We start from the raw sequence: 17,560 nt of genomic DNA on the forward strand, positions 1-17,560 counted from the left end.
TTTAAATCAATTCTTAGTACCGTATAACACTCCTATGCGTATAAGAGTATATTAAGTGCTTTCCTATAAAATCTTGCCAAAATGACACAGTAAGAAGTAATAAATTTTGCTTGTGGAGAAGTAATACAAGAAATACCGAAAACAGACACTGAAAAATTGAGAGGGACAATGCAACAAAGGGAATAAGAAAACAAGCAGTTTTGTTTAGCTACCTTAGAAGCAATACTAGTTGAACACAGTGATAGGCATATTAAAATTCGGCTTTTTTTTAGCCCCCTTGACCCAAGGAGTTACGGCTGTAAGCCTCAAACTGATCAGCGCAAAAATTTGGGGCTCATTTCCGGACTCTCAATTTAGACTAGAACTATTCAGATTGAATTATCATTATCCGAAGTTTCTAGGGCCATGAAAGGAGGAGGCTTGAGGAAGAGGCGGCCCCATCATATACGTAATAAGTTCTTCTAGTTTTAGGGTTAAATGTTGCTCTTTACTTTCATGTCATAGAACCTGTTACTGTTCGTTGAATAGCAGAAAAGGTGGTCATGTTTGGTCTTTGTCGTCATATCAGCTAGAAGCTTATGGGGATCCTTCCATAGGCCAAAATATTAAGATTATGATAAAGGTATTCTCTGGAAACGACAGGCGTAGCTGAGTAAAGTATTGGACCTCAAATTCCAAATAAAGAGAGGGAGCAGAAGTAAACCGAAAGACTCTATGTGTTTCCAGCCATCGAAATAAGAGGGGCGGAATCCCTCTTACCTGTAAAACCTGCCTAGCATTGTGACATTATTATATTTTATGTAAATCAATTTGGAGTTGAACTAAATATGAATCAGGCAAATTCAAAATTAACAGAACTCCTTGTTCCAAATAAGGTCTTAAGTATTTTTAAAGTGGCGTATTTCTTCTGTTTTTTCATTCAATTTAAACAACATGGAGTTCAGAAGCTAGTCAGAATCTAGGAAACTTAAGATGAACAGAACTCCTTATTTGAAACAAGCATTTATTCGCTTATTCGCTCTTACCTAGGAAAAAATTTGAATGCTTAGTAATGATTTTCAATGAATTGTAATTTTGTTGAATTAATTCTTTATAGTATTTTTAATAATGAATTTTGGGTGGACGGAGAGGGACATTTTTGTTCACATGGATTGACGTTCTGTGTAACTTTTAATCTACTGCTCTACCGAAGTCATCACGACCTCTACAATAAGGTTCATTGATGCTTAAATACATTGCATATACATGTTTGAAGACATTGAAACATTCCATTTAAATAGGGAAAAAGAAATTTTACCATTTAAAATTACTGAAAACAAAGCTCCAAATAGAATTGTTTAGTTAAAGTAGGTAGAATTAGTTTAGTCAAATGAAGCTTTAAATAGATGTTAGAGACATTTTTCTGCAATAGGAAGGGAGATATTACCCCGCAGCACCCATATCCATGCTTAGTCCAAATCAAGAGAGATGAGAGATCACTACCTATCCTCCTTTCCATACCCCTTCCTATTTTACCTGAAGGCTCATGGAGATTTAGACAATACGGGCATTAAAAAGAGCTCTTTTAGGCATCCGGCATTCCCCTCCCCCTTCCTCCAGCCTACACAATATTCTACCGGGCTCTTTGATAATGGATAATGAACAATTATACGCTTTTGTTCGCTCTTTATACTTGTCTTACTTTACTTGGGCTACTCAATTTCACATTTGGGGAGAATTTTCTGGGGGGAAATTTTCAACGGCGGGAAATTTTCCGACACAGGCTTTACGGCGTAGAATTTTGTACTTTGGAAATGACATTCTAAGTTAGCGCTGCCTACTCTAAGAAAAAATGTCTGTTTTTAAGAAAACTAAATCGAACAAAAAAGCAGGAAAATAAAATCCTGTCCAAATTGAAAATGGAAAGAATTATTTAGGATTGAACATCGAAAGTCAATAGAAGCATTTGAAAGAATGCAGAAAAGCAAATAAGCATTCCCCGCTTTAGCTACTCTTGTAACTTGGTTCAATATGTCTTACCCGCTTAGGAACAACCGGCAATCCAGCCAAAAATCTCTCCTCAGCTTGTTTCTTCTGAAGCTCAATCGCAGCATTCATTTCTCTAACACTCATCGCTCGCTTAGCTGCACAAGTACGAATATGCTTCAATCTTTTCTGGCCCGATAATCCACTCTTGCAGCAAATAGGACAGGGTAATTCATCAAGTACATTACTAGCTTCCACAGGAGAAACCGATGAGGAAATACGTTCGTTACTATTATCGGGAGTGACACGAAGAATAAACTCATTATCAGAGAGATCTTTTTCTCCGCTTTTATTTGCGTCACTCTTTTCTTTTTCTTCTTTGTGAAGACCATTTAAGGACGGCGAAGTAAAAGATGAAGCACTATGCAGACTCTCTACTTCTTGAAAAACCGTTGTTTCTCTCGGTTTAGACAACTTTTTTGGCAACTCTGGGGCACCTTCAATACACTCAGAAGCGTTTTGTATGATTTTAGCTTCTAAGGCACTAGCGGGCTGTTCTTTGTCTTCGGAAGATCTTGCAGTTTCTCTTTCACTTTGGGATGTTTTACAAGCAGCAGATTGCTCTCCAGATATTGCTTTCAACTTCAGATTACAAATTTCAGGTGAAACTTCGTCAATATGTAGAATTTCCCTTACTTTAAGTCTAGATAAGTTTCTATTTACCGCTTCACATGTTGCGGCGTGATCAGCTTCACTAGTTGTATAGCTTCGATGACACTGGAAACATCGCTTTACATCGTTATTTAACAGAACATCACATTTCTTTAGGAGAACACGTGCGGATTGGGAAAGTTTTGCATCAGTCTGAATGCATTTCTCTTCGTCTGGAATTTCAATAACTTCAATGTCTTTTACATTCTTCTGCTTTTTCCGAAGAGAATAATCACTCCGAGACTTCTTTAATTCAAGGGTTCTCGGAGATCTTGTTGTAGGAAAACTAGATGACTGAGTGTACCTAGAAACATCAAAGCTACTTAATTTTCAACTTTTTTTTTCAAGTTCACCATCTAATGTTACTAAAATGTTCAACAATTCAAAAAAGCATATCGTAAAACCGAGCACCATTGGCCACAACGCCCTACATATTGCAATTAGTTACCAAGAAAGCAAACCTCCCTTAGTTTACAAAAAGTAATGACGTGTCAGGTTTTTTCAACGTCAGTACGAGTTCCCTTTTGATTTGTAAGAGCTATGTGTCAAAGTGACTAGGATTTTAACAAAAGGGGTTGGAGAATTAAAATGGCTAGTATAATAAAAATTAGCAGCATTAATCTCACTAAAAAAAATAAATAGACAGGACGAAAATTGAAGTACTAGTTAAGAAAAGTTAAAAAAAAATGTAGAGAGGAAAAAAGAAAATGGCATAACTTTTAAAAAGTGAGAGAATCCTCCATTCGCGCTTTCCATGCCTGAAGAGTTTCTAACTTCAATCTCTTATCAATAAGGATTTACAGACCTTTGACAGCAAAAAAAAAATATAAATAAATAAGAAACAAATTACTCTGCAACAAAATTACTAAACCTCATAAGTCAAAAATTTTAGTCAGAGATTAAATGGGTAAAATATGATGAATTATAATTTCAACGTTTGTTTTTCATACGATTATAAGAAACAGTTCATTTTATTGGAATCCCCTTGAGTTTTCTTTTATTATTTGTAAAAATCTCCTCGGCAAATCAATTCAAATTGTCTCTCTGAATTTAAAATAGTTTTGTGTCTTAGCTTGGTAATACGGGACCCAGAGATCGAATCACGCTACAGGAATGCACTGCAGGGCCGACGCAGGGACCATAGTAGTCAAGAAGCGTCGTTAATTCTTAAATAATAATAATAATAATAATAGTTCTGCGTCTTTTAAAGGTGATTTTTTTTATATAATAAGCTTTTGAAAGATGAATTTTTGTTTTTAATATACTGAAGAATATATGGCGTTGTAATATAATGAGCCCTTTGGGATATTGTTTTTGTTATTGTTATTTTATGAAAATAAATAGAAAAAATAAAATAGAACTATGGCCGTACATTGACAAAATTTTTGCACTTAATCAGAAGATATTAGATCTTAGACCCAAAAAATATGCAAACCAGCAGCTGGAGCCTTGAAATTGGCTCAACTTACCTTTTCAAACAGAAATCTGCAAAATCGTCATCGTCATCAGTATCAACATTTACTATCTTTTCACTCTGTATGTTACTGTTATTTTTACGGGATAATTTAGCTCTCAGCGACATTCTGAAAAATAAGATATTATTGACTTAAAGGACTTAGAAACAAAAGAGGGAATAAAAAGAATTTTCCGAATAGCTTTTTTACCACGATAACAAGATATGAAAGCTATCACAGCTCATCGTGTTTTTTTTATTATTATTATTGTTATTATTATTATTTTATTCAACATCCCAGGAAGAATGGAATTATATTCGGTTTTACTCTTTCACAATGGTAAGTTTAGCCTAAAAATAACGCCATCTGGTTGCTTTCTGCACACTGAAGAAGAAGTATTTGAGGCGCCATTCAGCAGTAGCGTTCGTTGTGAAAAAAAAATATTTATCCTGAGACTAAACTAGATCATCACCGTTAGATAGAGAACGTCCAAAATTACATCCATTGCATTACAATTACATCCAATAGAAGTTTTGAGATAACCACTTGCTGAAAAATAGTATAAATATAAGATAATAAGGCTGGGGATGACAAAATCCTCCAGAGTCTGGGGCTAAGGATTTAAGTTATGCCCCAGGGGCATATAAGGTTTTATGGAAGGGTTGGTTGGTCCTGTGAACTTTAGAAGCGGCTCATTTGATTGGAAATATACAGCTGTAGTTTCCTTTTAAGAGCCAAAAATGATGGGGAGCAACTAGCCTCCCTTCCCCCTCCGTGACATCCTCTTTTCCCGAAACGCATTCAATTGAAATTGTGAGATAGTCATTTTGTTACCAATAGTCCAAAATCGTATAACAATGTCTTTAGAGTGGACACAGCCCATGGGCAAGGGTTTTAAGTTATGCGCCGGGGCATATAACGTTCTTATGGAACGGGTGGTCATATAAACTTTGGATCGGATGAAGCTCATTTGACTGAAAGTTGGAAGTTTTAGTGCCCTTTTTACGAGTCAAAAGTGAACTGAGAACAATCAGCCCCCACAAACCAATTATTCCCAAAAACATATCCAATCGTAATTTTAAGAGAGCTATTTTGTTCAGCATCATTGAAAGGTCCAGAAATTTGTTCTTCAGGGATGTTGGCCTCCCCACAGTCCTCAGAACAAGGACTGTAAGTTACGCAATTCGTTCAGTGTTTACGCGTAGAATATGTTATAGGGAAAGGTATACATGTTTGAACTTTAATTTCCAAGAAGACGAAGGGCATTCAGTTGAGCCCTTCAGAGAATGTTGAGGGAAGCGCTGAACAAAGTAAAAGCACGATGTGTCGATACGGATTGTCAAAAGAGTGTAAAACAGGAATAACTGAGTAAATTAATTTGGAAAACTCAGGAAATGATAAGGGAGATGATCAACAAGGGAATATTTACATGATACTAATACTACTACAACTACCGCTACTACTACTGCCACACTACTCCATACACAGTATTGAGGGGAAATTTAAACTAACTCAGAAGACGCTATGTGCATGCACATTTTCAAAATAGCGTACATCAAGAATTTATTTGGATATTAAGTTCGAACTTTCAGAGAGTGCTTAAAGGGGAAGATCATCTCACCAAAAGGCAATATGTGTGCACACTACTACTAATACTACTGTTACTGCTACATATAATGCTGCTACAACTACTACTACTTCTATTACAACGACTTGTAAGGCTAAGAGCATTGAGATGAAAATTTCAAGAAGTATATAAACATACAGGTTATCATAAGGATATATCAGCTACATCATAATGATGGCTCATTGTATTCAGTTGAAACTTCCAAGATTTCATGAAAGGGATGTTCTACTGACCAAAAGACAAAATATTAATACTAGTGCTGCTAGTAGTACTTCCGAATTTCAATACTATTACCAAATATATCAATACTACTTTGACTACTTTTACAAATATGCATAAGGGTATGAAGGTAACATTTTCAAGTAATTTTGAGTGGGAAATGTGAAATGAATCACAACACGCCGTTTGTATGCAGGTTGTCAAAAAAGTGTAAGAGCAACTCCTTACGAACAGTTTGGTGTGTGAAGTTGAAACTTACAGCGCTTATTGTGAAAGATGTTGAGCTAATCAAAAGAAACATTTGCATCCTAATGTTACTGGTTCTACTCATACTACTATTACTACTTTTATTACTAACTCTGCCGCTAAAGCTTATTCTGCTACCATTAATTCTACTGCTACTACTACTACTACTGCTATTAAAACTAAGGATATTAAGGTGAAAAATTTGGGATATATAGAAACTGAATGGAACTAATCCAAAACACCCTATGCCCATACAGGTTATCAAGTGGACGCATCAGAAATGCTTCAGGAATAGTTGATGGTATTAAGCTGAAACTTCCAGCATGTGTTGAAGGGGATGTTGAAGAAACTAAAGGTGCTATGTGCATAAAGCTACTAATGCTGCTACAACTATTGCTACTGCGCAGGCTAAGGGTGTTAAGGTGAAGATTTTAAGGAATATTTGGGCAAATGTTGAACTAAATCAAAACAGACTATGAGCATATAGACTTTCAAAAAGGGGACAAAGCAATATCTGAAGAACAAATTATATTAAGCTTTAAGAGTAAGAAGCGGGGGATTTTGAACTACCTGGATGGCACAAAGTGTATAATTTTAATACTACCACTGCAGTTACTATAACTAATGACGTTAAGGGTAAGGGTATTAAGGTGAAAATTTTAGGGAACGTTTAGGAGGAGTTTCGATTAAACGAACAAACTGTATGCATGCAGGTTTTCAAAAGGGCATTTGAAACTTTTAAATGAGCTAATTTGATTCACAATTAAAAGTTCTGGCGCCCTTTTTAAGAGTAAAAAGAGATCAGAGGGCAACCAGCCCTTCTCTCAAGCCCATTGATTTCCCAAAGGCATCCAGTCAAAATTTTGAGACAGCCATTTTGTTCAGCTTAGTAGAACGGTCCAGCAACTGGGCATGTCAACCCCTCACAATTATGCAACTGGCTTATTATGCATTAAAGCTAAATGTTGCTTTAAACTAAATCTGGGGGTATTCAGTTGTAAGTTTTGTGGCTACTACTATTACTACTTATGCTCTTACAATTTAAATATAAAGAGTGTAAGTGTATCCAGGTTGTCAAAGAGCATAGATAGAACCTTTTGGGAATGATATAAGTTTTATCTTTCAGGTGAACTTCAGGAGTTATAAAATTAGATTAAAAAATGCTTTTTTGTCAGGATTAAAAATTGTTGAAAAAGTTTCTCCAACATAAACATAGCAAGCCGAAATATGGATTCCTAGAAAAAAAAGTGAAAAGAAATTTAAAAAAATTCAATGAAAAAGACTGTCAATAAAAAACGAATAGAAATTAATTCAAAATTTTTCAATTTTCAGACAAGTTTTTCAGAGAAAGCTCTATTATGCCAAAAATGCGCAGAAATAAAGTCAAATAATATTCCAAGCGTAAAGCCACCGCAAATGACTATCAACAAAAAAATAAAACTCAAAAAGAGCAGAAATTAAAATAAATAGGGGAGTCAAACTCAAAACGAGCAAAAATTAACAGGAGTATTTCTGATAGCTCCCAAACCTTCTCAAAACCATAATTTGCGCTTTACTGAAAACAAAACAGGTTTTAAATGTTTTAAATTTTTTACTTTAATAAATAAATTTTATTAAAATTTTAAGGAATAAATATCAGTATATGTCGATTAAACTGACAATCCACGGTCATTTGTTTTTGTTGATTTTTTCAGTAAAGCTCAAGTTATGTTCTGGTCTTGAGAAGCCATGGGGGTTATCAGTCCTACTCATGTTAATTTTTGTTCATTTTCGGTTTGACTCAGCTATTTATTGTAATTCATGTTCATTTTGAGTTTCATTCATTTATTGATAAGAATGATTTATGGTAGTTTTACGCTTGGAAGATTATTTGACTTAATTTCTGCCAATTTTTGGCTTAATGGAGCTCTCTACTTTTCTTTGAAAACTTGTTTCGTGGAAAACAATTTTAAATTAATTACAAGTAAAGATGGTGCGTGCAGTGAAGGCGCAGTACGTTTCTTCACAGTTACACAAAATTTTAGAAGAATAGGAAGAGAGGTCTTTAAACCCAAGATTAGAATATGCGAGGTTACAGCAATGACAGTGGTCAAGTATGGTACAAAAACGTCGGTGCTTCAAAAAGATGGGAAATAGTTATTAGATATTCTCCACAGGAATCGCCAAAGGACAGTCTGCTCGTTTTATCAACCGTATATTAAAAAATAAGCAGGACAAAAATATGGTTCAACCCCATATTCTAGGGCTGTAATGATGAAAAGTTAGGATGGCAAGGCGGCGTTTTAAAAATGAATGATTCCGGGTTGTCAAAGATGGTGCTTTTTGGCCCTCCTTCTGGGCTAAACAATAAGAAGGGTCGTCCCCGAACGGGGTGAGAAGCGGTGGTAAGGGAAATTTGAATTCCAAGTAAGGGGGGTAAGGCTTTGAATAAACTGGATTGGAGAAGGAGTGTGCGCGTTTCTTTTGTCTTCTCGTGGGTTTGTGCTGCAGTGCTTTGTTAGTAGTATTAGAAGTAGTAGTTCAAAATCACGCTGTTGTACTGAAGCTTGATTGGAAAAACTTAAGCCTGTTCCAATGACTGCAGCTTGTAGAAAATGTATTGTGGAATGGTTACGATGGCAGTGAGATTTTATTTTGCCGGCTGTATTGTCTCAATTGGCACATGGATTCATTATTGTCAAGGATCTTAAAACTGGGATTCTGTTCTTGTGGGCATGCACAGGTTATGAAGTGTTTTATCCAATCAACAAAGATAAAGGATTGATTCATCTACTTTCCCTGCCAGAGTCTCATTAGGTATACTCATTATCATTTTGTGGGTCACCTTTCTTCTAGGGAAAATAGGGACCGGGAAAATCGTGTTTCCAAGAGCTCCCGGCCAAGAGAACCACGCATTGCACTCCTGGCCAAAGGCATTGAATCGGGAGATCAGTACCTACGGAATGCAGACCATTAATCAGTATGCAAAAAAGTTTAAGTTTTTTCATCTACAAGTGAAGTCATTCCGGGTGCAATATATTATTACCAACTCTAGATGGCATCTTGTAGATGAAGGTGTTGTCCAAAATACTCCGAGATCCCACTACACTGTATGTTCTATATCAAGGCATTAACCCAATTAAAACAAAATCCCCGCTGAAAACCATAGTTTCATTCTGATGAAACTACTTTCATTCTCCAACTTACCTGAAAAAATTGGGTTACTGAAAATAACAAAATACACAGCGTAAACACGCCAATGTACGCATTTGAAACAAAGTAACAGTGTGTCAAAAGAAGCATTTTCTCTAGAGGCAAGACTACTAGTGTTACTTCATTTTCAGAAAATGTCACCCTATTTCGGACCTATGCAAGACGTCTTCTAAAAAGTTAAAACCATGGGTGTAAGGGATTTTTAGGTTGCTCACTTCCTAGTCTATTAGATACTAAAATTATTTATTGTAACAATAAATTCATTCCTCAAAATTTTCTTACACCGTGTTTAATTTTGACCCTACTTTGATAGATATAAGATATTCATAAAGAACAAATCATACTTATTTTTTTATTGAACTGAGAAATCCAAAAACATACCTAAAAAACTCAAAACTCTTTTGACTTATTCAATTGATCTTGGTTCTTCTTCATAGTTGACACGATAGGAAGAAAATTTACAAATGATTCTTCAGACTTCATTAACTTTGCTTTCAGGTCTAGAAGTCTTTCTCTTCCAAATAATCTGAAAATAAAACTTTATTAGTTATCCAACAAATAAAATCAAAACTTCTGCAAAGAATGATACAGATTGAAAAAAAAATGTTATTCTCCATGTCCTACTTCAGCCACTTTTATCTCAACAATGCATCAGGAAAAATCAATAGTAACTTAAATTTATAAAAATTCGTCAATTATAGTAACTACAATTGAAACAACAATATAAATAAATAAAAAATAGTGAAACCCACTTGGCAAAAAAGGCATATTTCAGTCCTTGTAACAAAATAACCAACAACATTTTAAACAATGAAAAGGACTAGAGAAGAGGACTATGAAATAATCTAAAACAGGCAACAACCTAGGACAGCAAAAGAATCTTCCTCCCTCCATAAAGATGACCAAAAAGAACTAATGTATATAAATAAGCAAAAGCCATTTTCAAATTGTACTTGAAAATATTAAAATAAGAACGCTACCTATGAACTAATAGCAAAGCAGTCGAGATAGACATGGATAGCAGCACTAATCAAAAACATGAAGAAGGAGGGGACAATATTTTTCCTTTAATGAAGATATAAAAAAATAATTTTTCACAATTCAGAGGAGGGCACTATTAGAGGGTGGAGAAGGGGGTCAGAGTGGTAATGAGGTACAAATTTCCACTTGGTCTAACCATTTATGGCTGTGATTTTCAAGCTGATGAGGGACAAAGAAAAGTTTGATCCGTGTTCCCCTTGGCACCCTTCTCCTGAGTTAGCTGTGTCCTTCCTGATCAAGGGAATGGTCCCTGAAAGTTTTAAGCCAATCGAGCACCCAAAATCCAAGCATGTCCCCTTATTTTCTATAAAAAAAAAAAACTATGCATGAAAAACTGGCAATTTGCTTGTTTTACAGCATTTGCCCCAGAGGTTGGGGATCATTCATACCCATAGCGATATTTATTAGACCTTTCAACAATTTCGAAAAAATGTCTATCTAGGAATTTTGATCCAGTATTACGATGGATGGCGGCGTAACAAAAAAGACACGACGAAGAGGCTAGTTGGCCTCCAATCACTCTTGATTCTTCAAAAGGGCACAGGAAATTACAGTTTCCTATTGGATCAATAGGTTTTTAAGACCACCACTTCCATACAAAAGTTGTTTAGATACAAGTCCCAAGCTGTTCAGGAAAAATAGAGTTCCATTTTACAAGGACTAGCAGATAAATTGTCTATTTGACTAAAGAAATTAACACATTTCGCCCCTTTTCAGTCTCATTTCCATGGGAGCTTGTGGCTTTAACCCTTAGAAGAAAAATAAGTGGGCCTGATCTTAAGCCTCCTTTTTGGGTGAACCAACATTTATTTGATTTTACTTTTGTATATTACGGCCCCCTTGTCAAACAAACTGATGGATGCAAAATTTCAAATTAAGAGCAAAAAAACTTTTAAACCCATTATTGGTCACCTAATGATCTCATTGCTCTCAACTAACAACCTTTTCCCCAAGGAATCATTAGAAGAAATTTCAAGCTGACAAAATTTATTGTTTTCTATCGTTTTAAAGCCCCTTAGCCCAAAGAATGATCTATGAAGTCTTTACCAGATCAATAAATATCATATATACTCGGCAAAGTTCAGTGCTTTTGAAAAAATGTTACCTGGGCTCAAAAAGCAAATTGCATCTCTGGAAGACAGAATCAAAGTGATTGAACTAAAACTTGATGATATGGAACAGAAAACGATAATGGATACGCTTATTTTTAGTGGTTTAAAGCAAGCACAATGAGCCAGTGTTGAGATGTGTTGTAACAGGAGTGTTGAAACAGGTTATTGGGGAAAAAATGGGACTACCGGATATTGCAAATTGGCACATCCTTTAAGCGTTCGTCAGTTCCAGAATCCATTCAATCCAGTCTCCAACAATTCTAACGTGTCTCCCGTTTGTGTTGTGTTTTGTAATCTGGATGCTGCAAAAACGGTGTTCATGGTAAAATCAAAACTAGCAAAAACTGGTATATCTGTGTCGGAGTACTTAACGAGAAAGCGCAAACACTTGCTTGATTTGGCTTGAAACAAACTTGGTTCAAAGAACGTATGGTCAATCGATGGAATGATTTTTGTCAAACAGGGTCCAAATATCAGGAAAACACGAAGTGCAAAGGATCTTATTGGTGAAGGATCATCAGCTTAATTACTGCTTTTCTCATGTCAGTTTGTGCAGTGTCATGTTCTCACTCTTTTTTTCTTTCAACCATTTTTCGCTTGCAATTCCCTACTTTATTGTTTTGTTATGTTTCTCATTTATGGTCTTCACTTTTTTTTCTTTTTTTGTCTCTGCTTATACTCTTTATCAATTTCTGTTTGCACTCAGGTCATGTCAGGGTCCTGTGATCAATTGAAAAATTATGAGGGAAATAGATTAGTTATTGATGATGTGTTTTCAGATGTTTTGTTTGGTCAGTCGGGATTTAAAGCTGGATTACAAAAGTACCCTAATGATAGTTCATATGTTGAACTTGATGATACAATTGGAAATACAAGAGTAAGACTGCATATGATTTTGGCTATGTATTTGTACATTAAGGAGGAGGAAGAGTTGCTAAATAGGGAATCACTATATTATACCAGAATGATACATCAAGCAGTGTGTTCACCAAGGGGCAAAGCTAAGGTTTTGAGTTTGGTGGAGATAAAGAATGTGCCAAAAAAATCATCAAGTGTGCCAAGAAACAACAACACATAGGCTAAACCCACATGCCCAAAGTTTAGAACTTGTGAGGAGTCTCTCCCTCTCCCTTGGCTGCATCCCTCTGTTCACCTTGATTCTATCTAAGTAATGTAAAACATTCAAAATTTGCCTTGAATTGTTTTTAAGTATGCCTAGACTAGTTTTCAGAATTCAATAGGCTTTCTTTATGCCTATAGAGCAGGTGGTAAAATTCTAGAAAAGTTACTTTTTGGTGTCTTGGGAAAGTTGGAAAAGTAGGTATGTAGTTTGGTATGGGGCAGAGGAGGCAACTGCCCCTCCTAGACCTTGGCTTGCCCCTCCCCCTTCCCCAGCTGAAATTTAGTTTCTTTAAAAATCATGTCAAAACTAAGATAAGTCTGCATAATTCAAGCACTCACTGAAACAGGTCAGTTCTTTTTAGTATATCTTTAGCTTTATGGTAGAATCTAGCTCACTTTTCAGTTTTCACTTGATTTGGGAAATCTTATTCTAAATTTGCACATACACCTCTAAGGATTTTGATGAAACTACAGCACTGTTAGAAAGTGCTTAGATTAGGAATATGAAACTTTCAGCAATGAATCCATGGACAAAAATATATATGGGAAGGTAGTGCAAAGCTAGGCTACTAGGCTATGTTAACCCTCCTCTGAATTCTACATCCTTGAAAGTTACCTACATTGAAGTTTAGACAAAACAACACTACACTTTAGTTGAAGTTTCTTTTTCTCTGGTTTTAGCTCTGAAAATAAAATTCCTGTTATTTGAGTACAATTTTAGGCCACATCAATGTTTTTTTTTCCAAATTGAAGGAAACAAATGAAAGAAATGGAGATAAAGGTTCTCTCTTGATGCAAAATGTATTAATAATGATTATTCTGCATATTAAAAAGGAATAATTGTATTCTTAACATGTTTCCTTGTGTAAAAGGGCTTATATCCTTCACAGAAGATCTATTAGTGCCCTCTAGAGGGAGGAGTGGAGGTCTTCAAAAATACCTTCCCAAGGTATGCTTTAGTCTGCAGATGCATCACAGAAACCTAACTCATTATCCTAACATAACAACTTTCTGATATACAAAACTAGGCTAGCTTGTCTAGAATTTACTGAGTAGGCTAGTAACCCTTGGAGTCTGCCCATTTTTGAGTAAAATTCCAGTTAAGCTACTTTTGTCATCTTGGAAAAGGGTTAGGTTAGGAAAATGAAACTTACAGGGATGGCTCTGTAGACAAAATTATGTCCCAGGAAGGTAGCCTATGTTGAAGTACCTACCTCTACTCCTTTTCCCTCTAAGGGGCATTGACCTTTGATTAGGCTACTTTTAAAAATCTTTTGTGTTATGAAAGTGAGACCTTGCAAAACAGATCTTCTGCTTAAAAGAATGATCACTGCAAATTCTGGTGAAATGTTGTTTTGTCAAAATTTCAATAGGCATAGACCTGTCAAATAGGCAATTTTCAAAGACTTAGAAATCAGAAGAGGGTTAACATAGAAGCTTGACAAAACCTTCCCTGAGTATATTTTTTGGTCCTGAATTCATTGCTATAAGTTTCACTTCCCTACCCTAACCCCTCTCCAAGATAGGAAAAAGTGGCTAAACTAGACTTTTACCTATATTTGTACAAAATATCATCAAATTTATCACTTTCAGATGGGGCAGATTCCCTCCTGTCAGCCTTGACTGAAATTTTCTATGGACAAATCATGACTGTTCTAAAGATAGGCCTACTTACACAATGCCAATTCCAATTCCAGTAGACACAGTAAAATAAATTAGTGATTTGTATCTTATCCACTTTTCAGCTGGTGTCCCTGCTATACGTAGTTTAGGTGAGAATTGATTCCTTTTGGTCATTCCTTTTCCAGTGTTTCACTTTTCTTTTCAAATAATCTGTACGAACCTTGCCGTTTTCGGTATAAAATCATTAGATGGCTCTTAGGTTCGATGGAGTTTTTAGTAAGAATGTTTTCTATTTTGTATTAAGTTTCTGACGGTGTTCGAAGGATTTTCGAACAAAGTACCACATTTTAAAAGTCCAGAGTGCAGATTAACTAGAGCCATTTGTGATTCCGGAAAGAAAACCAGGATTTCGTCAATCAACTTTGTAAAACATGACGAAAGTAAGCAGCTAGACGCTTGAAAAAATAACGAAATATATTTAATTTTGAAACTAAGTGCAATCATATTTCATTCAGACTCTAAAACTGTTTAATTAAGACATTTTTCTTCATCGACCACTACTGTTTCTCACCCTTTACACGACAGCCCGCTATGTTCAGAATGGGGACAGAAAATCCGGACGAATTCCAGACACCAGGCCTTTAACAATTGAGTCTGAGGTAAGTTGAAAAACTGGGTTTTTTTTACCACCATCCCCAAACAGTTATTCACGAATGATAAAAAGAAAACGCAAAGTCACAACTCATTAGCATTAATATAACTGAAAAAAAGTATAAAAATCAGAAAAACTTTCAATTCAAATACTTATGCTGCAAAACATTCATAATCTGTTTCTGTGTGAGCATTCTGTGATACTAACACTTCTTATAGCCTATTTCTAAGTAGATGGTTAACTGTCAGTGTGTCAGCCATAACTGCGGCTCGTTTCATTCCAAGTTACCGTTTTCAAACGATTCCTTCTGCCTGTCTACTTCCTTGAGTAAGCTGAACAGTCTTTCTGAAGTTACGTTCGAAAATGGCAATGAGAATTGCCATTTATTATACATACTTTGCTAGGTTTGGAAACCATTTGTTTCGTGTTTCATCATCATTGACACAATCGGAATGTTCCCGCCACTCTTTGTTACTGGCACTTGTCAAATATCCTGGTGATGAGGAACTTCTTAAATATGGACCGAGGGTGAGTGGGTTTGGTGACTAAGTGTTTGTGTAGCAGTCACTTTGCTTCCAAGAGTCTCTAGATAAAGTTTTAAGAGACAAACAGTGTGGTTTTAAGAACGGTAGATGATGTGTCGACCATATTTTTACTCTTAGATTAATAATTGAGAGTTGTCTGAGTCATTAAACACTGTTAATCCTCTGTTTTATACATTATGACCAAGTGTTTGATTAAGCTAATAGAATAGCTTTAGCGAAGGTCCTATCCATGTATGGTATACAGTGCCGTGATTTTGTCAAAATCCTTGGAGGGGTTGCAAAGTCGGATCGAATTTTCCCAAATCAAGTGAAATTGACAGTGAAGAATGAAAAACAAGCCATATAGTACCATAAAGAAAAAGATATACTAAAGAAAACTGAACCATTTCTCTGAATACTTGAATTATGCAGGCTTATCATAGTTCTGACAAGATTTTTGAAGAAACTAAATTTCAGCTGGGAAGGGGGACTGGGGTTTGAAGGGGGCAGTTGCCCCATGTTCTATAGCAAATTAAGCCCCTGGCGATATACCAGATAAATACATTACAGTGATTAGTGATATGTACGAGAATAATAATGCTGCGGTTAAGGTAGGAAATGAGGATAGTAACTGGTTCCGTATTAAATCAGAAGTTAAGCAAGGTTACGTTCTATCCCCATCCATCGTATAGATCATTTTGATGGATTTTGTCGTAAGGGCCACAACAAAGGTAATGGGAGAACTCGGAATCAAATGGAGAAGAACAACTCTCCAAGACTTAGATTATGCTGATGATTTAAGCACCCTAGACAAAATTTTTTAGCAAAATGAATTAAATTTTAGATGTTTTGCGAGTTATGAACACAAGTCACTAAGACTAGGAATGGTGAAGATGTGATGTTGGGCAGTGAGATGATTGATCAGGTGGACAGCTTCAATTACCTAGGTAGTATTGTTGGTAAAGATGGTTGGTGCAGTGTAGAGTATCCAGGGACCCAGGGTATTTTTTTTCACAGTTGAAAAAGGATTGTTTTATGTACCCGACTGACTAGGAATAAGTGAAGGTGATGTTGGGTAGTGAGACGATTGATGAGGTGTACATCTTCACTTACCTAGGAAGTATTGTTAGTAAAGATGGTCGGTGCAATGAAGATGCTAAAAATAGAATAGCCAGGGAGTCAGGTTTTTTTTTTCACAGCCGAAAAAGGATTGTTGTATTTACCCAACTGACTGTATGTAGCTCAAACATAAGATGTAACGACAAATAACTGTTCAAATCCGCTTTCTAAGGCTTAATGACAGAAAGGATGAGATGGCTAGGACACGTTCTGAGGGTGAAGAATGAAAGATTGCCAAAGATCGTCTAGGAAGATCGACTAACTGTCAAGGGAGAAACAAAAAATAGGTCGTCCCCAAATGGAGTGGGAGGATGTCATAAGGAAATATTTAAGGGAAACTGGAACTTCTTGAGGATGTATAGAGGTAGGTTTGAATAAATTGGAAATGAGGGACGGGCGAGCATAGCTGTGTTGGCCTCAGGCGGCTTAGTGCTGCAGTGAACTGTTAGCAGTAGTAGCATTAGTTGAACGCCAAAAATTAATTCCAATAAGCTTATTGAACGCAGAATTGTTGAAAATAACACACAGGTTGATTCCAGTCTTAAATCATATTTTTGAGAAGGATAAAGGTAAATTTAAATAAATTTAGTATGGACTTGGTAAGATTGGTGTCAATATATATTTAGTCCTTGATGGCTAGAAGCATTATGCATTGTAAATGTTATGTAGTGTATTGCAATAATCTTACTATTGCACAAATTTTAACGTCAATTAAGGGCTTTGGTGCTAAAACCTCCAATTGAAAGCGGTTTTAAGATGCTTAGCCTTTAATCAAATATTATTTGCTTAGATTGTTGGATCTACTGTGGATTTCCTCTAAGTATATTTTTCGACCATCGTAATACACTTAGGGTAATACTAATAAATGGAAAGAGACACAAAACAAGGAGCATCAATCACTTTCTTATCATTCAATACACCTGTTCTATAGCAAGGTGGCTAATTATGCAGTA

General features: G+C 35.8%; 1 protein-coding gene across 4 annotated transcripts in view; it reads right to left on the minus strand.

Annotated features, from left to right (window-relative positions):
- Positions 1 to 14,535, minus strand: part of LOC136038736 (uncharacterized) — a 54,625-nt gene extending 40,090 nt beyond the window's left edge. For all 4 annotated transcript variants that reach the window (XM_065722097.1, XM_065722096.1, XM_065722095.1 and 1 more), the window contains exons 1-4: positions 14,365 to 14,535; positions 9,796 to 9,940; positions 4,146 to 4,259; positions 2,020 to 2,980 (exon numbers count right to left, since the gene is read on the minus strand). In XM_065722097.1, coding sequence (XP_065578169.1) covers positions 2,020 to 2,980; positions 4,146 to 4,258 — 1,074 coding nt within the window. In that variant the 5' untranslated portion in view covers position 4,259; positions 9,796 to 9,940; positions 14,365 to 14,535. The remainder of the gene's footprint in view (positions 1 to 2,019; positions 2,981 to 4,145; positions 4,260 to 9,795; positions 9,941 to 14,364) is intronic.
- Positions 14,536 to 17,560: the final 3,025 nt, after the last annotated feature.

Source organism: Artemia franciscana, chromosome 18 (genome assembly GCF_032884065.1).
Source record: "Artemia franciscana chromosome 18, ASM3288406v1, whole genome shotgun sequence".
NCBI lineage: Eukaryota > Metazoa > Arthropoda > Branchiopoda > Anostraca > Artemiidae > Artemia > Artemia franciscana.